Here is a 19525-nt window from a genome sequence, read left to right as displayed (position 1 = left end):
TGTACAAGGGCGCGTATATATCTCAAGATTCTCGTGACAGAGAATGGAGCGGTTTTTTTATTCAAGCAAAATAAAAGGGATGTATTTCGATAATGATGCTTCGTTAATTTTCGCTAGTATTTTAATTGCACTTTCTCGCGCGCGGGCAAAAGATTTTGCATAGGATCGACAGATCACGATTTATTTACTTTTTGCCGCATACAATATAATCATTTCCGTTTTACCTTTCTGGAATCTTGTGATGACGTCCTGTGCAAATAGCAATTTGTACATCGGTACAAATTGTCAGTCATATGAGTCGGCTCTAGCAAGGTGTGTTAGCCGCAGAAGTTAATGAGCACCGCAAATATGTCGCGCGTAGTCAATTCGCGCGCGTGCAAAAGGCGATTTATAGAGAAGCACGTGATGCCAAGTGAATTCATAAAAAACAACTTACATGCTCTGCTGAACGTGGGACAGTCGGCGTATTTTAGGAATCGACCAGCTTCAACTGGTTATAAGTTATTTAAAGATATTTGTGACCACCAAGCGACCGCAAGTGTCAATCTATCCGCCACATTGTAACATTTTGCATAAATTATAAAATTCTTCAGTGGAAAATTTCTATCGTATGTGTAAAATACGGTTGTTTATTCAGCGGATTCATCAGTGATGCACTCAAGGGATTATGATAAAGTGGATTAATACTTGCGCAAAGTAATTTACATCTTACAAAGCAATTCCTGAGGCTCCTATTCTTTCGCTCCCCTAAGATTTCCATCTCATTCGATTCCATTTAGCTCGTGGCAGGTCAACGCGCGCGTGTGTGCGTGTACACGTGTGTGCCTGTGTGTGTGTTTGTGTGCTCTTGTATATCTGTGTGAATACGTTTCGTCGGATGGCCGTATTGTTTATGCAAAGCGAATGATATTTCAAATATCAGTCTGGCGCGTGTACTGATTATACCGACAATTTGTCTCGACTTCTCTTTTCCCGCACGTGTCGCGTTTTCCAAGGCAAGAATTTTAAGCGCTACACATAATCACGGATCAATACTTGCATCCGCATACTCTCTCGCAATCACAAGGTCGACGAAGGATAAGTGTCGCATTGAGGCGATAAATTCTAAAAAGGAGCAGTGAGATATCTTATAAGAATATATAATCTCTCTAATAGTAATTTTTGAGAAAAAATTACTAATTTTTTCAATAAAAAGTAGCTTCTTTAAAACGTTATATTATAAGAAGTATAGTTTATCGTCTCGTTTGAATTCGTCTCTTCGCCGTAGGTTTATTTCTCCTCTAAAAATAATATATATCGTCAGTAATTATTCATCCCCGACAATTCATCTTTTTTGTGAAATCATTTACATCGTCTGTCCTTTAGTAAAATTAGACACAGACGGTTCCCTTAATTTGCCTTCACGAATATTGATTCTATCAGCGAATGCGAGCCGCGTGGGTGAAATATTTACGTTTGTTGGAAACGCGCGTGTTTGCCTCGCTGAGACAGGTGAAAGTGTCCGAGTTTCTTTCGCAATAATTCTAGAGTCGCGTGTCGGGCGACTCCGAGATCACGAAGATTTAGAAGAACACGCGATCTCGATTGCGAGGAAAAAAATTACTTTTGTACGTCGCGGTGAAATAGCGTCGATGAAATCGAGCGAATTTGCCGTGCTCGTAAAGTTATCCTAGGGATGGAGAATTAATTGGCCGATAACGCGACACTTCGAGCGTTAACTAAATTCAAATGTAATTGCTCACCGTGCAAGCGGGATCGTTTAATAAGACAGATTACGCGCCGCGCACTGGCCATGTCAAATTTACTTCTCATTGTGTTCTATCGTTCGTCCCGCTTATCCATTTATGACATTCATGCCGTACCTCGTTGTTACTTCAGCACGAAGCGAAAATATATAACGAGTATTTGTTCGATGCTTGTTAAAAAAGGGCTTAGATCTAGTAAAAATATAAAGAGATCCAATTTCAAATAATTGTGGGTATATCTTCTATTAAATTGTCTACTCTTCCTGTCTCTGTAATTTATGCTTTTAACTTTTTTTGTTAATTTTCTATCAATTTATAATAAATAGATTTGATATGCCAATAAAATTATTGCATTGTACATATTTCCAATATAACATTCAATTAGAAAGTTATTTTTAATGACTGGATGTATCTTCATCAAACACTAAGTATATTCTAAACAAACTCATCGAAATTTTTAACGATTGATATAAGATATTGATGATTAATGATGAAGAAACACTTTCGGCCGTAATATCATATCATAATTCATTGCCTGAATCACTGATAAAAACCTCATTAAGATTAATTGATTAGTACCTCGAAGATGGCTTTTAGGAAAAATCGAAGAAATAATTTTATAAAACATACAAAAATATATTGCGAAGTCTAATTTCGCGAAGTCAAATTTTAAATATAGGTGAGTATTTTAAATTGAGTGAGAGTAAAATTCAGATCAAATAATTGTTTAATCAAATTCGATAAACGCTCTTGTCTCAAACATAATTAACAATGAATCTCGTTACGTTCTTTAATATTTTTTGTTTCTGATCAAATTAATAAATCAAATGAAAAGTTTGATAAATGCAGCACGAATAGTAATAATATACACTCGATACTAATCGTTTATGTAATAATATAATATAAGCTATATATAATATTATTAGCAAAATGATGTGTAATTTTAAATGGATAGATTCCAATCTTATATTATTTTTTTATGCGCTGTCGCGTTGATTGATTTCGTATCTCTGCTGGATCTATATCCTCTCGATCTGACTCTGATGAAGCGATGTATTCATCGATCGATGCATCGACGTCTTTCCAATCAATTTTCTGTTGAGTTTTTTCGCCAGTTTCCTCCTGTAAATTTGTTGCTTGCGACGTTTCTGACTTGCACCTTCAATTCTGTTCCGCTTGCTAAGAGATTTTCTCAACAAATATTCTGTTGTCCTACTGGAATTTCTGTCCTTGGCATGAGATAGCTTGGCGGCTAATAGATTGTATAGCTTCTTGCTTACGATCCGATGTCGTGCTTTTAACCTGAGAACATCGGCGTCCGACGTTGCAACAGTACTGATGGCTCGCATCTTTGCCAACCGTCTCATCTGGCGTCGATGATGAGGATCCCGAATCTCGCATATGCCTCGTTTTTGAGACTCGAATTTCATAGTGACCGTTGGCACTTGTAACTTCGAACAATCATTCTGTTTTTGTTCACATGACGAACTCTCCATACTCGAGGAGCACAACGTTATACATTCTGCGCTTTTTTCTTTATTGGAAACGCATTCGCAACTCTTGTCGGTCTTCGTTTCGCACTCCGAAGAGACCTCTGGAGAATTCTCCCTGCAGCGCACCTTGGAACACTTGGCAGTGTTATTCTCTACTTTTTCAAAAATATCCTTGGGAGCACTATCTTCTTCATCGCAATCCTCCACCATGGAATCGCAGTTTGTCTCGCAGGACGATCCTGATATCTCAATGCTTTCGCTTTTGGATCTGCATCCTTCTAAACAAGATAACTTTGTGCAATCATCGCTTGCATTACGTTTCATAATATTAATCTCAAAATTCTTTTTTATAGAATTGTTTAAAAAATATATTAATGTTAATGTGTGCGTGTGCGTGAATAAATGCATCACTCAATAAAAAATTTATTTTTTTAAAAATATTTTTGAATTGAAATATCATTGGAATAAAAACATTAAAAATAAGAAATCGCGATCATTTTCCTAACGATATATGACATATGAAAATTTACCTCGTATTATTATTGCGAGCTGCGCTAAATTATTTTACTTACCTTTTGTAATTGGCGTTTCACTCATTTCCGTCGTCGAAGTCACTGTCGTCTCGGTGATGACAAAATCCTGACTAGTTGTTGCCGCTTTAGGAGATGTTGTTTGAGTAGATTCGAGAGTAGCCTGTGTCGTTGTCTCTTCGCTAATTTCCTCTGAACTTTTCTTGTTGGAGCATTCATTAGATTCGCAAGATTTCGAGGTAGATGTTATAACGGATATTGAACTCTCCGTAATTTCGTTGTCATAAAAATTATTAATATTTTTCCTCGAATGCTCAAATTCAATTGCTATGTTAGCGATTGGTAGCTCTGTAGTCCTTACTGATGGAGTAATCGTTGTAGATAATATAGAAGTAGTGGTCATTGTGGGTAATGTTGTGGTAGTTGTTGTAGGGGTAGTTGTTGTAAGCGCTTCTGTAGTGGTCGTTGTGGGCAATGCAGTGGTTGTTTTAGGTAATATTGTAGTGGTAGGCAATGTTGTTATACTCGGTAACGTTGTTGTAATTATTTTAGGTAATATTGTAGTCGTTGTAGGCAATGTAGTAGTCGTTGTAGATAATGTTGTAGTTGTCGTAGGTAATGGTGTAGTTGTCACAGCTGCGGTACTCGTTGTAGTCCTAGTTGTCTCTTCTTGAATCGTTGATGTATCCATTACCGTTGTCGAAATAGGCTCTGTATATTCAATTGTTTTCAGAGTAGTCGTCATCGTCGTGTTTACAAACTCTGTACTCTCTTCCGAAGATATTTCGGACTTTGTTGAAACTTCGGTAGATTCCGTGGATTCTTCAGATATTTCATTAAACTCCGTAGTTTCTTCAGATTCAGAACTTTCTGTTGCATCTTTGCTTATGTTTGCCGGCTGCATGGAAAAACGCGTTTTCGATATTTTGAAGGGAATATCCATCGTACGTCTCGATGTTTCTTGTGTCATGTATACGCACATATTACTCATTTTAAGGAAATCCTCAATGAGCTCCTTGATTTCAGAACTCACATATTTGCAATACAAAATCGATTTTAGACCTATTTGCAGACAAGCTCGTGGAGCGTTGCAGAGGATCTCAACGGGGATATCTTTCATATCCCACAGATATTTTTTAATGTTGTCAATCTTCTGCATCATACCATCATAGCGCGGCACTTGACGTAGATTTTCGTAGGCATCAAACAGCTCTAGCAACTCATCGAGACTCTCGATCATGCGATGGCTGCGCCAAAATTTCGCATGTATTCGCAGAGATATTGCAATGCTTTTAGCGAAATCGATATCCTTCAGCTGTCCGGTGATCTCCATCGTCAGCTGAGCCGGTGTAGCCTGCTGATATTTTTGCACCTTGAGATATTTCTCTACTACGTTAAATTCGTTTAATTTCTTCACCAGATATTTCTTAGCCTCGATGACATCGTTGTCGAGTAAATCGTCGGGCAACACAAGATCAAAGAGATACTTGATATGAATTGTTCGGTTCTCGTAGACATTACCAAGTAGATAAATATTTTCATTGATCATGCCGACATCATCGATGATACGTTTCTTAATTAGAAACGCGTGTCTCTTCAAATCTTCGTCTAAAAATCTTTCAGCGTGTATACTGACATAATACTTGAGGAAGGAATCCACAGTGCGGAATTTCTTTAACTCTATTGTCGGTATCAGGATTTTAGTCTGTGCAATCTTATGAAAAGATTGTACGAGCTCTCTTTCGGCGAGACGAACGTCATCATCGAAATTATTGTATCTTACGTTGTAAAGAAGTCCGGATAATAGATCGGGCGTGATTATCAGCACTTCCTTCTGTAGAAGTTTTAATAACGCCGTCAAGGAAAATCCTCCGAGATATTGCCTCGATATCTCGGATAAATGGTATGCTAAGTATGTAATATTCAAAGCGGACGTGCTAAGATCATCAGGATGCGGAATATCGTACCGTTTCTTGATCTTGCGACATATGTTAGCGCTACTCTTCAGGCAAGGCTCTGCATAGGTGTAAATTTCGGCGCAAATCTTTGACGGTCTTGTGTCCGGATTCCTCAGAATAGCGGGGACCAAGTTGAATATATCGTATCGTCGCTCGAAAATCGCTTGATAGACTTTGTGTAATGCCTTCACTTCTTTTATACTGAAGTCATCGTAATAGATGTACAAGAGACTGCCGAAGGTGTCAAGGATTCGCATTCGCAGAAGTGCACCAAAATACAACAAGCGCTCCGTGCCCTCTTGCAATGTATAATTCGCTTTCGGTGCGACAAGATTCAATTGCTCGAGAAGATCATGATTCGTTAAGATTATGTTGCTGTTGAGTTTCGTTGATGTTATGTCGTGTCTATGAACTTCATAGTTGATCGCCTAGAGAAATTGTTGAGAAATGAATTTCTATCCTGAAACACTAAGATAGATTGTCGAAACTACCTCTTCCCTTTTTTATGTGTTAATATATTTTCTAATTCTATTTAATAAACTAAATTAATTCTTATTAATATAATTAAATAAATTAAAATTGCGTTAATAATAACTATTCAGTAATATTTTTTTTTAATTTTTATATAATCTTTTTTTTTTAGTTTTTATTTTAAACTTTAATTTTATTTTTATTTATATGTATACATTTTTTCAATATTTTTTATGTTATTACATATAGAAATAAATTATATTGTATACGGAAACATTGTATATAGAAATTAAAAATATGTGGAAGTGGGCCTTACTTTTCAAAAGAAAAAAAGATTTGAAAAGATTGGGAGCTAGCTTAAAAAATCGAGTCTATAATCAATGTTTCATTTAATCGATTAATCAAGCAAAAACTATAACGCCACTGACAGTGTGATTAACTAGTAATGTCAATTAATTTTCTAAATTTCATAGCCATTCGTGTTTTTTTTTATTTTCTCTATTATTGCGAGAGTCACGAAAAATTTAATGATCTATGTCAAATATCGTTGTTAACCGCTCGATAACACGTCGCAATAATGGCGACGACAAGGCGAATATTTGTAATACTGTTATTCATTTCCAAATTGATATCGTTGACAGTTGATGTTTGTAATTTGACAGAGAATAACTCACAATAAATAATGAAAAATAGATAAATGTAATTCTTTGTTTCCTCTTATCAATTTGTAATTAGATTTTATCACAATTGTTTATAATATTTGAAATAATTTGTTTTAAACATTAAGACACTATGCATTAAATACAATATGTTAATATGTGTTAAAAGCTTCTAATTATTAAAATATTTATTTTTATTAATCAACTAACTAATATAAAAAAAATTTTTAATCCAAAAGCTTGAAAAATTATAATTCTTTATATTCATAAAAATAAATAACTGAAATATATTAAAAATATATCTCTTATTATTATCTCCGACCATTATCTCTCTCTCTCTCTCTTTTTCTTTTTTTCTCTTTCTTCCTCTCTCTTTTTTAATTTTTAACTTGTTTCGATAAGGTTAAACATCCCTATCTCACCTGCACGGATAACACAAACAGCATGATCAAAGTGCATCCGATTCCCCGTATTATAAATTGAGATGACATTGTCAGTGCCATAACTCACATAAGTCACTCGCGAGACGATACAATTCGCTCCGACACAATGCAAACCGATCAAGCTGTCGCGTAGCTTATATAAGGTGTACATACATGAATGTCTTTACGATATGCACACACGTGGGTAAGGACATATGTAGTAGTGTTGTGTGCAGTATCGAATGTATCGATGGGATTGAAATTAATTATATGAGCACGTTATCGCGGCAATACGTTGCGCCACCCTAAAAACCTCGAATTCCGTATTTCCCATATTTATCTCATGATCTGCGTTTTTCTCATAATCGATAGTTGTATTTTAATTACATAATTACATAATTAATTGCATATCTTACTTTCTAACTTATAATCCAATACTAATCCAATACATTATTATAATTGCTTCACAAAGTTTTTCAAAATTTGGAAGTTTCCGAAAAAATATTTTTATTTATATATTGTTTAATTCTTCTAAATTTATTAATGCAGCCTGTTGCCTTTTTTAAAAATTAAAATATAATTAAAATTAACTTGAATCATTTCAATAAGATAAATATTACAGCTTGCGAACGCAAGCGCACCATACAAGCTTTATCTAAAATTCTCACCACCTCAATGGTCGGTCGAGCTTGCGCAGTTTCTATCTTAATATGGATTCCCCGAGTATAATGCATGTTTCAAGCTAAGGGTGCAGCAAGTTTAACGGAATTTCGCGTCCGAGAGTTTTCGCGTCCGAGAGTATTCGCGAACGGTCGTTCGCGACGATAGTTTCCGATTCACGGCTGGGTATAACCCACTGTCATATAGATAGAACTTAGTATAATGTCTGAGGACTATCAACACGCTTGTCAGAGGGCAGAATTATTGGGCTTGTCGATGCCAAGCGAGGAGGAGTGGAGACAGGCACAAGCGGCGCAAAACGAAAATTGTGGCGACGATGACGACGATGGTACATTACAGGTAATCATATTATTTAAAATTATGACTAAAAATTCATAAAATATAAGCTAAAAATGTGTCCAGAAGAAACGCAGAATAATAAGTTTTTACTGACTAATCGACATCCATCAACAATTACATTAATCTGTTTCTTATTAATTACAAATTAATAAAAATTTGAAATTGAATATTGCACCAAATAAATAAACGCTAAAATGACAAAAGCGATTTGAACAATACACATATTGCGTATGGTGCAATTTCTTTTCTCTTATTCATCCACCCCTTTACGTATCTATGAACGCATTTATGTCAATATCGTGTTCGCGATAGTAATTACGCGACAGAATCGAGTTGCGCGTCCACGTGCAAGCCAGATTGTCAGGAATAAATCGCTGACGTCGAATCACGAGTTCATTAACGCCTACGTTTGCATGTCACGGTATAATTCCTCTCACGACGACTTTTATCTCAGGATTTGGATTACGCAGACGAGAAGGCCGGACGCATCGGCGGCGGGCTGGATGAGCTGAACAGCATTTTGAGCAGCACGCAGAAGAAGCTCAATAGATTCAAGGTGACTTAGCAAAATAATAATTAATTCGAGCGAACATAAGCGAAATGAGCGCGCGGGCCCGCTCATTTCGCTCATGTTCGCTCGAATTAATTATTATTTTGTCATAACGATAGCGTGGAATTTTTACGACCGATATGATGGAATGCTTTATATTCTTACCCGGTCAAACTGATAACAAACTGATAACGCTTTTCTTTTCGCTACACTTTAATTTTATCGGTCGGCTAAACAAATTATTTCAAGTAGAAGTTGTAATAATGTAACTTACGCATTTATAATTATTATTGACAATTTATAATTAATATATACGCGCATATTTGTATACATCACATGAAAACAGAATTCTTACCTGAAGTAAAATAACTTCTGTAGACAGCTTGCGGCAGTCTGAGAACATTGCTCAAAGTGAAGGTGGGCTCTCGCAGTGGCACACCACATCACAAGCCTGAAGAGCCGAATCCCGCCGACAGTCAGGAAGTCCAAAAGGAGCTCGAACCCGCAGCAGATGAAGTGATGATGGTGGAAACATCGGATGACACTGCGAATGTTGCAAATGATCCTGCGAACAGCGGCGTCCAGCCGAAACAAATCGATCTCGATAAGAAAATGGGGTCTCACTTGGATAAGCTGGATTCTCTGATTATGAAGGCTGAAAACGCTCAATATAGTATGCAGCATCAGACAAAGCAAATGCGAAAGTTCCTGAAGTAATTGAAATCTCCGAAAAATTGCTACATCGATTTATAATTAACGAAATAAATTATTAATTAACAGACTTCGGTTGGACGGTAAATTCGTATAAGATATGATTATTAATTAAATTCTAATTCGCGTATCTTCCATTTTAAACGTACAGAAAATTTATATATAAATATATTTTACAAATGTGTTATTTGTGTAAGTATTAACGGAGAAATTTCTCAAGAAATATCTTGACATAAATTTTAATTTTGTAGGAAAAGATGCGTAATATCCTATAAGAAAAGATAACAAGCAGTAAGCGTCCACAACATACGTAAGAATTCGTATACTTACAATTGTTGAATTGCGTGTATAAAGTTTAATTGTTGCATCGTATATTGATATTTGTCTCGTGATATATTTTTGATCTCATGATTGTTATTGATTCTTTCATATATCGCGCTCTTTGTCGATGAAAGCCCAGTATTGTTACGATAATACATATATTATGAAATGTATATATACATGAATATTGTTGATAAATTTAGTATTGTTATGTAGACACAAATGTATTTCCGGCAATCAAGGCTTTGTGCTTAGATCTTTGACAATATCGACATATCAGGTGTAAAAAAAATGCATGTTGGCAATGAACCGAGCCGGTGATAAACTTTCCTAATATGCAAATAATGTGATATTGTTTTACATCGATTTAGAGATATTATAATCTGCTACAAACCGCATATATTTTATCATCAAATATATAGTTTACGCTCTATTTTTCTAGATCTAAGTTTTAACGCCGCATAATAATAAGTAAATGGCGGATACATTTTATTATCGGATAGTTTTGTCTTATATCGTCTGTATTTAAGTTAGCAACATATAATATATACATATATATACACGTACATATGTATATATATGTATGTATATAATAATTGCGGCTATTGTAAGCCGATATATATTCGCCTTTCTTATTACAATTCAAAATAATAAATTGTATTAAGTGCCTTGCTTTCGATTATTTTTTATGAGATACGGTAATTCGCGATATTTGTAATCCTCTTTGGATGAAATCATTACATTTTTCTCATTTTCAAATAAGAAAACGCAGTTTTTTTACAAAAAATTTAATAAAATTTAATATTTATTTTATATTTTTAAAAGTAAGCGACACAGAGCTCCACGTGACCATATTTTACGCGATACGCGATATGTTACTCTCAAATAATATTAATCCACAGAGAGTGAGAGCTTCTTATATATTGCACATTTAAATTCTTCCATTTTATGTATACGCAGAAATAATGCGAGAAATAATATAAAAATATACTACTATGTATAAAAAAAATAATAATATTATTCATATATAATGGCACTTCTAATAACGTTTTTAGTCGTACAAGCAATATTTTTTAAGCTATATTCGACTTTAAGCAAAGCGCGCGCGCGCACGCGACGCACACATAACACATACATACATAAATATACATACATAAATATACAAACATACTCCATCGCAATAACATAATTATTGTCAATATTGTTGCTGTTTATGATATTATTGTAATTTATTCTCTCGAAGAGATATCTGTGTAACATTATTTTGTAATTAAATTCTTGATGCTATCACCGAGATAAACCTTGCCTTGATGTTGATTCGTTATTTAAATTTGCATGCTAAAATGTTGTAGAAAAGAACCTTGAACTAAATTTTGTATCTAAAATCGTACCTTTAACATTTTTCTGGAATAGCGCCGAGAGATGTCAAGAAATCTTTCTTTTATTCATTTAAATAGAAGATCTTTAAATAGGATATAAACGTGTCGCATCGTCTCTCAATATATACATAGATAATACGATTGATAAATAATCGAGGTGCAAAAAACGTGCGAAAACATTTAACCTTTCGTCGAAGTTATTATCGTCGACGAGATGTTTATTGATTTATCGATCGCACAGCTTTGAACTTGTTTTAAATCTACTTTCCACATGTGTATGTAAACTTCTCGTTTCGGAAAAATATTCATAAAAAGACTATGTTGAGTGTAGCCATACGCAAAATATGATAACTAACGCGATAACAAACTAGGGAAATTTATAGCGAATTCGGTCACCTACTTAGTACGTATTAAAGGCTGCTATACATGAAGTTACTTAGTTATAAAAATAATATAATACATTTTAGAGAGAATTAGTCATTTATAATATGATGTATTGTCACGTTATTTAGCGAAATCTATATTAATTATATATATTTCATCATCAAGTATTTATATTATTCCATATTACATCGGGTACTTCATATATAACAGCCTTTAGTATGCACTAGTACAGTGGGTGCATCCAGAAGCACAACCGCTCACTGAGCGGCTAAGTAGTACTCGAATGTGATTGGTGAATTCAAAGATAGAAACCAATCACATTCAATTGCTACTTAGCCGCTCAGTGAGCGGTTGTGCTTCTGGATGCACCCAATATAGTGTGGATGATCGATTACGTTCGCAGATGATTCTTGTCCGAAAGCATGTCATTTCTTATCATCTGTGATGCATGTTACGCGTGCATCATGTTGCATCAAATGATACTATAACCTTATTCCAGAAACCGATTCGGGAGTAATCGTCAATGGAATATAAATTGGGGCTCCCATTTATTTATAAAGCCCAGTTTTAGATAAATTTTAAACTTGACAATCTCCAATTAATTATAAAAATCCAGACAAAACTATCATCTCAATAAATTCAATCAATAAATCTTAGCGTCATGATGAAGATACCGAGTGCGATAACGTTGCAAAATATAAAGTTAGATGAATTAAGACAAGAAATGGATGTTTGCCTGCGATTGATTATATATAGGGATAACATGATTTTTAATGATATCATTGTCAGACTACAAGCTGTATTTAAATACGATATTGATGAATGGTTCAAAGGACCTGCAGGAGATAATGTTGAAAATACATATGTAGCAAAGCCAGTTTGTCTATGTGCAAAAGGACTCAATTCCTACCTTGTCTCAGCTTACACTGTAACGTTATCAAAATCATTTGTTTATCGTAAAAGTGCTATGAAAGTATTGAAAACATTTCTGCAGACACGTAATAACTTATTTGATATATATGAAGAATATTTACAAATAATATTTATAAGATTGAGGATGCCGAGAAAACAATTTTTAGATTACAACTGGCAAGTTTTATCAGTGATCTTGTAATACAACATTCAAATTATATAATAAGCTACAGTTTTTTTATATTTATATTTTCTTAGGAACAATAGATTAATGCAAATGGTTCTAGAAAGGCAAGAAACTGATTGCGCTATGTCTTGGTTGTCCACATTAGGAGGAGCATTTTCAGCATTGGGAGAAGAATTTGAACATTGTGTAAGTTGCAATTGGGCTTTTCATTTTGTCAAATTATATATACTATGATATAATTAATCTATAATATTTCTTTTGTATAGGCTGAAATGGCAGGCAAAATTTCAATGAGACAATTTGAATTGGCATTACGCCTTGACAATCCTCTCCTTACTGCTCGATGTAGATTATATTCTGCTTTAAGCTTAATTCAACGTGGTTATTTTACTACTCCAAAATACATGATACAAAGAATTTATAAATTTGCGATTAAAGAGAAAGATGTACGTCTGCAAAATATGTGTCAAGGTGTATGGGCCAAGTTACGACATAATTATAAACAATATAAACAAAAAAAATCTGTATCATTTAAAACTTTGTATATATCTTCAAAATTATAGGAAATTTAATCTTTGTATGTATGTTTTTAAGTATGTAATATATTATTTTGCAAGCACAATTCTCTATAATTTATTGAACATTTTCTTCTTAATTTAAATAAATCTTATATTTATTTATAATTCAGGCAAGAAATAAATTATAATAAATTCAAAATAGCCTATTGAGCAAACATATTCAATCACTGGCAAGTCTTTATTATAAATTTGACATATCTATAACACACGCGCATATATATTCATAATTTTTCTATTGCTTTATGTGCAATTTGTGATGTAATTTAAAAATTAATATATTCAGATATACGCTGCTTCTATACTACATCATACATTACTGCACTTATTTAAATAACGAAAATTTTTCACATTTTAAATATGATAATACATGAAATTGTTTGCAGTTTATGTATTTATTTGGTTTTATATGAGGCTAATGTAGTTTATCGCATTGAAAAATGACAATCATTTAATACTTGTGTAATATAAACTTATGTAATATTTACATTACAAATATATTACACAAATTTATATTGTAATCTGTAGGATTTAAAATTGATATATTATTATCTATATAAAATATGTGATATATAATATAGCAAATTAATATGTTTAAACAAATATATTACACAAATGATCAGAAACTGTAGTTTTATGCGCATGTAAAAAAATAATCATTTATAAATTCATAATTTGAAATGGTAACTCATACATTCAGTCTTGATAATTGAACTAAATATTGCTCTCATATACTGTAAAAAAAGATAGACTTGAAATTTATATAAATGACAAAGCCACTTATGTATACTACTACATTCTCTTGTAAGGTATAAAATATCTATATTTTTGTACACTCGCTGTATCCGGAATTTTTATTAAATACTTCATTTCTCATGTTTATGCCTTAAATCTTTTATCTGTAAAGTAAAACAGCTTGTCACTGTGTTTAATTAAATCTACTTTAACATCAATGAGCAAGTGTGCCCATAGGATCCCAGGCAGGTAAAACAATAGGTTCCTGATTGAATACAGCAAGCACGTCCTCAGGTACGTATTTTTTATCTACGACTGCCTCAAAAACAAATTCGCCAAACCATTCACGGGATACGACTTGATAACCTTTTTGCCCATGATCCTCACCCCATGAATTTTCTATCCGGAATTTCTTTATCTTACCATCTCTCTAAAATAGTATCCACGTGTTAAATAACCCATTTAGAAAAATTATTTTATTTATATTATTTACAAAAATACTTACATCTATTGAAACAGCTGTAAAAACCATTGCGTGCACCATCATGGAGTCTCCATAAACCAATCTATCAGCCTTAGAAAGTCCAAGATGAATATCTGTGCCAAACATCAGCTCAAAATTATAAGTTTTTAAGTCATGAATACCGTGCTTATCTATCAATCTTTTGTTAACATCGCAACCAAACCAGACAGGCTCATTATCTTTGATACTCTGTGCGCACAATTTCATCAGCAATTCCACTGGTTGATTATTGTAGCGAGTAATATTTCCATTTACGACATTTCCCAAGCAATCCACAGTATACAGTTTTCCATAAGGATTACTCGGTCGCGGATCGGTCACTAAGCATACTTTATCATTCACATTGTAATATGGTTTCACATAGTTTTCATAAAATTCCAATGGCGTGATGGGTCCTATGCAATTATAATTCTTCGATTTATCATAGTATTCCCATGTAATCTTTTCAGAAGGTATACCCAAACAAATGCCAATTATTCGATAAAGCACGGTCATCTGCTCGTTTATCCGCGTCTTCAATTCCTCATCAGAAGCACCATTTTCGATCATATTCCGCAGAGCTTTGGCATACTCTCTTAGTTTACTTTTCAACAGGCTGTTCATGCGAACACTGGCTTCACAACTGTATGATTCTGAGAAACAGGTTTTAGGTACAACACCGTATCTAGTTATCAAATTTACAATCATATCCCACTGACCACCGTCAGAAGTCGGGTCGGTCAATAAGAAGTTAACTAAACGACCTTCAACTGGTTCATCACGTTTTGCAGTGTTTACGATATTATGCAAAAAATAATTGCAACGTTCTACCTATAGGACAAATATTGCATGTAATTGAGCATGAAATAAAACAAGACTTGTATAATATTGTGAAAAACATACCTTATCCCAGAAAAATAAGTAAGCCTGGCTAAACTCAAATTCATCTAAATTATATTGTTTCATGAAGCTAGTCCTCATGACATTTAAAATGGCAAACAACCAGCATCTTCCCGAATTTTTCTGGTTACTTATAGGCTTGCCTTCAGTCTCGATTTTATGGGTGAAAACATGATTGGTCTCCTCCAAGATCTTCCTCGAGGAGCAAGCTTCAATAGGATTCGTTTTCGTGCAGACATTTTGCGCCAACACATTACGGTCGTCGGCATAAAACTTTTCACGCAGCTGACTAAGAACCTCGCTGGTTAGAGGACCTATTCAAAGAAAAGAAAAATTGTTAATTCTACACGTCTTAGCTCTATATAATTTTGCTCTATGTAATCATCACAATTGCACGTTACGACAGACAAAAAAACCTTTATCATATCTTGATCACGACCTTGAAGATTTGTTTACACGAATATATTTTAAATATTGACGCAATCTTATAACGGCTAACAAATATGCGGATAGGCTGATTTTAAAATTATTAATAGCGTCAGAGGGGTGTGGCTTATTCCGGAGCAAAAATTCGGGCATATTCGGAAAGGTTAAGGCTGGTCAGTTACACTCTTACATATCAATTATCGCATCTAATCTAATTTTTTCTTTTTAAATAAATTTTTCATATCAAATATTTCCTATAGTGAGGAATTCTTGATGTATATGTAATATAATACGATAAATGTAACTTACAAACAACCATTGTAACGGATATAGTAAGCAATTCCAAACTCCAAGCAACTCGGGCGACGCCAAGAAGTTGTATGTATCACGCTACGCTTAAGCTATGTTCAAACCGCCGTTTATAGAAACGGCGCACGTCGCTCTTGTGATCGATAGACAAAGTAAAATCTACATGCTCTGTGTCTCGCTCGCTCTCCTTCGTGCTCTATATTAGAAGTTGTCGAATATACAATCCATTTTTTGTCCTAAAAATTTTTTTTAATTAGAGAGCTCTCCTAACAGTTTATTTCTTTCTCCTGTTTTCTTCTTTCTGACGAGACTTCATATAATTCGATATATGTAACGACATTCGAAGGACACAATCATTTTAAGCAATAAAATATAAATATAAATATAAATATATATATATATATATATATATATAAAATTAAAAATGTATAGATATATCTTTTTTTTTATATCGTTAATTTATAATTCTTATTATTATTTAATTTAGGATTTCCCGTTTTCTTGTTCTTATTATTTTTTGTTTTTTCTTCATTCTTTTATAAATAAGGGTGATTTTATATAAAGTTACAAAATATATGTTAATAAAGTTCTTTTTCTATATATATTATATTCTTATATTTAAAAAACATAATTAGATAACTTTTTATATATTAAATAATTTAAAATTTTTTTTATATCAGTAAATTTCACTTAAACATAATTGGGAAGTAAATAATTGAAAGTGGATATTTCCTATCTTTTATATAGAAGATTGTAACAGGATTTTGGAAGAAAATATGTACACTATAATTTTATTGAATTTGATATTGTAGAAACTAGTTTCAAAAGTTATCACAAAATTCACACTTAATCAAGTTTATCCATTCGCCAATTGTACTTGAAGCTGTAATATTGCCACCTAACAATTGTTATATGTTTAACTAACTAGTCGCTTACAATTATTTCACTCTGTTTTCTTTTGCAGAATCAGATTTCTACATTAGGTGTGGATGGTTCTTCTGCTTTTGATTCTAGAGAGAATGGTGGTATTCTACAATCAAACGCGTATCCATCTTCCCTTTCCATCCTAAATGTTCCCCTACAAATAAAATTATTGAATAAGTAATTAAGAAATAACATCTGCATATTGATAAAAATTAATTAATCAGTGCTTACCACATATGACCACTTGGAGCTTGCAAACTCACATGACTACTATATTGAAAAGCAGGTAAAGCTTTTGACAGCACAGGTTCTTGACCCACTACACCTCTTCCTCTAACAGTTTCTAATGTACCTGATAGACTAAATATTCTCCAATGCCTCTCACGCAATTGCACACTTAATTCACCTAAATTCTCTAGTCGGATACAATAACGCCACTATAATGTAAAAGATAAGTAAAAATTAACATTTATCACAATTACATCTATACTGTATATACGATAACTGTAGCATTGTATTAACTTACCCAGTATACAGAAGTGGTTTGGCTCTCTCTACAACCCATATAAAATGGTATAACAGTAATTCGAACATTTTCAGTTGTTTCTTTATGTACATCTGACAATTCAAGCCACGGATGATTTTTTTTCTGCCATGCTCGAAGTGTTTCTTGTGCTACAAAACATGGTTCTTTACCCGGATGATAATTTAGAAATTTATCAAACAATTCATGTTGTAGTGCTGCTTTTTCATTTGTAGTATATGGCAATACATCTTCATGAGCAACATAATCTAATCCAGGAATAGCATATAAGCTGCGACTACTCTCATGATTGCCCAGGAAAGTTACTGCCTCTGTTTGGGCACGCTAAACAATATGCAAAAATGTTACATACAAAAATTAATCATCAAAAATTTTTTAATTTTACTTACTATATAAGGACAATCACGTTGATCAATTAAAACTTGATAAAATGTATGTGTTCTGCCTTTTACTTCTTTGTCGTCATTGTTGGAATTGTTATTCTTGCTGTACAAATAAATGCACAGATTATCTATATACAGTATATATATAAAAAAAACAAGCAATATTTATCCATGCAATTATTAAATATTTGCACATACTCATCCTTTTTATTAGATATATCTCTGTCATATACTCTTGCCAGCCATGGAAACAGAATTACACCTCGATAACCAAAAACTCTGTGTAAAATCAATTGACCTGCCTCGTACTTTCCCTGTAACTTTGGTGTTTCCAGTTTACCGACTTCTGCCAATCTACAAAAATAATTATTGATATATTAATATATAATTAAATATTCTTTATATTCTTTTCTTTCCTTACAATTTATAACAGTATATAATAATAACAATTTAAACCACTATAAAAATAGATATTTCACTTTTACATAAATTATTTTAATTAATGGATCATGGAATAGTTAAAATGAAATTATCTTTTCTTTATGATTATATCTTTTCTTTAATAATCTTATATCTAAATATGAATAGATAAATATATGGAGATCAGTTTATAATAGACATTAGTAAAATCTTATTTTGAAATAAATGTATTTATGATAATGATTATTATATAATGATATTTATGATCATGATTATTCGAAATGCTTAACATAAGGTAATAAAAAGTAAATTTCTTATCTTGTTTTAATACCTGACGTATTGCGCATGTTGTACGCGTGTTGCAGGCGCCTTCAGGAGCGACCGTCTCAGTTTATGGCTAATGAGATTTCGCATAAGTTCCATACTTGCCCGAGAAATATTGCTGATATCTAATGCTGTCGGAGAAATTTATATTGCTAGATGGAAAATTGCGAATAACTCTCGCTGCTGTATTAACATTTCTAATGATTTGTTTCAAGCATCTCGGAATACCAGAGGTTATACTGTTTATATATCTCAGATATATGTGTGTGTTGTGTAACACATACTGCGGAGAAATCGATTATGACGAAGAAAGAGTATATCGAACAGCCATTGCGCGACGTATTTGAATTTAATTTTAATTAAAATTACAATTTGTTAATTTAATTAATAAAGAAATGTAAGACACGTACGTCAGTTATCCGCGAAATAAGATTTAAAAATTCTCCAAAATAGCTTATGGAACGCACCACATAGCGTGTAGCACATACACAGAAGAAGCTTTTATTCGCCGATGTTGAAAAAGAATAGAATGATGCTTGTGCCGACTTGTATCACTAATAGAAAGTAGCCAATGCGATTCGCTCTGCGGGTGTACGTTTGACGAAGGAAACGTTTCATTGGCTATTTTCAGTTAAACGAAAATGATATCGCGACTTGTGAAAACGCGCACCAAAGCTTCGATTTCGAGTACCAAACAGCAGCAACTTCGCGCCGTACGATCGCCGGGCGCCGACCAATAGA

At 33.3% G+C, this 19525-nt stretch overlaps 5 protein-coding genes across 9 annotated transcripts; 2 read left to right on the top strand and 3 right to left on the bottom strand.

Annotated features, from left to right (window-relative positions):
- Positions 1 to 2472: 2472 nt before the first annotated feature.
- On the bottom strand, positions 2473 to 11598 carry LOC145964050 (uncharacterized). 4 transcript variants are annotated; one of them, XM_083086447.1, is made up of 4 exons: positions 11272 to 11598; positions 9204 to 9413; positions 3811 to 6154; positions 2473 to 3513 (listed from the first exon to the last, which is right to left on the bottom strand). In XM_083086447.1, exons 2-4 carry the CDS (start codon positions 9249 to 9251, stop codon positions 2765 to 2767), a joined length of 3141 nt encoding a protein of 1046 aa, XP_082942573.1. In that variant the 5' UTR covers positions 9252 to 9413; positions 11272 to 11598; the 3' UTR covers positions 2473 to 2764. The 4 variants fall into 4 exon arrangements, with proteins under 4 accessions (XP_082942573.1, XP_082942551.1, XP_082942560.1 ...); XM_083086425.1 differs by having other exon boundaries at positions 2474 to 3516; positions 11272 to 11597; XM_083086434.1 differs by lacking the exon at positions 11272 to 11598 and adding an exon at positions 9890 to 10346 and having other exon boundaries at positions 2474 to 3516.
- Positions 7975 to 11174, top strand: LOC145964072 (uncharacterized). Its single transcript, XM_083086458.1, has 3 exons — positions 7975 to 8298; positions 8753 to 8854; positions 9227 to 11174. The coding sequence occupies exons 1-3, from the start codon at positions 8161 to 8163 to the stop codon at positions 9563 to 9565; spliced, it is 579 nt and encodes a 192-aa protein (XP_082942584.1). The 5' UTR covers positions 7975 to 8160; the 3' UTR covers positions 9566 to 11174.
- A 400-nt stretch (positions 11599 to 11998) lies between the features above and the next one.
- On the top strand, positions 11999 to 13364 carry LOC145964045 (uncharacterized). Its single transcript, XM_083086413.1, has 3 exons — positions 11999 to 12732; positions 12814 to 12928; positions 13009 to 13364. Exons 1-3 carry the CDS (start codon positions 12305 to 12307, stop codon positions 13303 to 13305), a joined length of 840 nt encoding a protein of 279 aa, XP_082942539.1. The 5' UTR covers positions 11999 to 12304; the 3' UTR covers positions 13306 to 13364.
- A 115-nt stretch (positions 13365 to 13479) lies between these two features.
- On the bottom strand, positions 13480 to 16402 carry LOC145964035 (bleomycin hydrolase). Its single transcript, XM_083086400.1, has 4 exons — positions 16190 to 16402; positions 15458 to 15768; positions 14558 to 15385; positions 13480 to 14482 (listed from the first exon to the last, which is right to left on the bottom strand). The coding sequence occupies exons 1-4, from the start codon at positions 16197 to 16199 to the stop codon at positions 14267 to 14269; spliced, it is 1365 nt and encodes a 454-aa protein (XP_082942526.1). The 5' UTR covers positions 16200 to 16402; the 3' UTR covers positions 13480 to 14266.
- Positions 16403 to 16951: 549 nt separating this feature from the next.
- Poldip2 (DNA polymerase delta interacting protein 2) lies at positions 16952 to 19314 on the bottom strand. 2 transcript variants are annotated; one of them, XM_083086392.1, is made up of 7 exons: positions 19195 to 19314; positions 18792 to 18915; positions 18239 to 18394; positions 18047 to 18143; positions 17640 to 17981; positions 17345 to 17550; positions 16952 to 17267 (listed from the first exon to the last, which is right to left on the bottom strand). In XM_083086392.1, exons 2-7 carry the CDS (start codon positions 18881 to 18883, stop codon positions 17156 to 17158), a joined length of 1005 nt encoding a protein of 334 aa, XP_082942518.1. In that variant the 5' UTR covers positions 18884 to 18915; positions 19195 to 19314; the 3' UTR covers positions 16952 to 17155. The 2 variants fall into 2 exon arrangements, with proteins under 2 accessions (XP_082942518.1, XP_082942512.1); XM_083086386.1 differs by having other exon boundaries at positions 19252 to 19285.
- Between the last annotated feature and the right edge of the window lie 211 nt (positions 19315 to 19525).

Source organism: Camponotus vicinus, unplaced genomic scaffold (genome assembly GCF_025532165.1).
Source record: "Camponotus vicinus isolate PSW18456_S1 unplaced genomic scaffold, iyCamVici1.0 SCAF_1, whole genome shotgun sequence".
Lineage (NCBI taxonomy): Eukaryota > Metazoa > Arthropoda > Insecta > Hymenoptera > Formicidae > Camponotus > Camponotus vicinus.
Note: the sequence above shows the minus strand (reverse complement) of the source record. Positions and strands in the feature narration are given on the sequence as shown.

Excerpts from the sequence above, each read along its gene's own strand:
- LOC145964072 (XM_083086458.1), top strand. The coding sequence starts at position 8,161 with ATGTCTGAGGACTATCAACACGCTTGTCAGAGGGCAGAATTATTGGGC. Across the intron at positions 8,299-8,752 it reads ACGACGATGGTACATTACAG|GATTTGGATTACGCAGACGA; the intron begins GTAATCATATTA and ends CTTTTATCTCAG. Across the intron at positions 8,855-9,226 it reads AGAAGCTCAATAGATTCAAG|ACAGCTTGCGGCAGTCTGAG; the intron begins GTGACTTAGCAA and ends TAACTTCTGTAG.
- LOC145964050 (XM_083086425.1), bottom strand. The coding sequence starts at position 9,251 with ATGTTCTCAGACTGCCGCAAGCTGTCTACAGAAGTTATTTTACTTCAG. Across the intron at positions 6,155-9,203 it reads CAGAAGTTATTTTACTTCAG|GCGATCAACTATGAAGTTCA; the intron begins GTAAGAATTCTG and ends CAATTTCTCTAG. Across the intron at positions 3,517-3,810 it reads TGAAACGCCAATTACAAAAG|AAGGATGCAGATCCAAAAGC; the intron begins GTAAGTAAAATA and ends TATCTTGTTTAG.
- LOC145964045 (XM_083086413.1), top strand. The coding sequence starts at position 12,305 with ATGATGAAGATACCGAGTGCGATAACGTTGCAAAATATAAAGTTAGAT. Across the intron at positions 12,733-12,813 it reads CAATTTTTAGATTACAACTG|GAACAATAGATTAATGCAAA; the intron begins GCAAGTTTTATC and ends ATATTTTCTTAG. Across the intron at positions 12,929-13,008 it reads GAGAAGAATTTGAACATTGT|GCTGAAATGGCAGGCAAAAT; the intron begins GTAAGTTGCAAT and ends TCTTTTGTATAG.
- LOC145964035 (XM_083086400.1), bottom strand. Across the intron at positions 15,386-15,457 it reads ACTTATTTTTCTGGGATAAG|GTAGAACGTTGCAATTATTT; the intron begins GTATGTTTTTCA and ends TTTGTCCTATAG. Across the intron at positions 14,483-14,557 it reads TTACAGCTGTTTCAATAGAT|AGAGATGGTAAGATAAAGAA; the intron begins GTAAGTATTTTT and ends ATACTATTTTAG.
- Poldip2 (XM_083086386.1), bottom strand. Across the intron at positions 18,144-18,238 it reads ATATCTAATAAAAAGGATGA|CAAGAATAACAATTCCAACA; the intron begins GTATGTGCAAAT and ends TTATTTGTACAG. Across the intron at positions 17,982-18,046 it reads AACGTGATTGTCCTTATATA|CGTGCCCAAACAGAGGCAGT; the intron begins GTAAGTAAAATT and ends CATATTGTTTAG.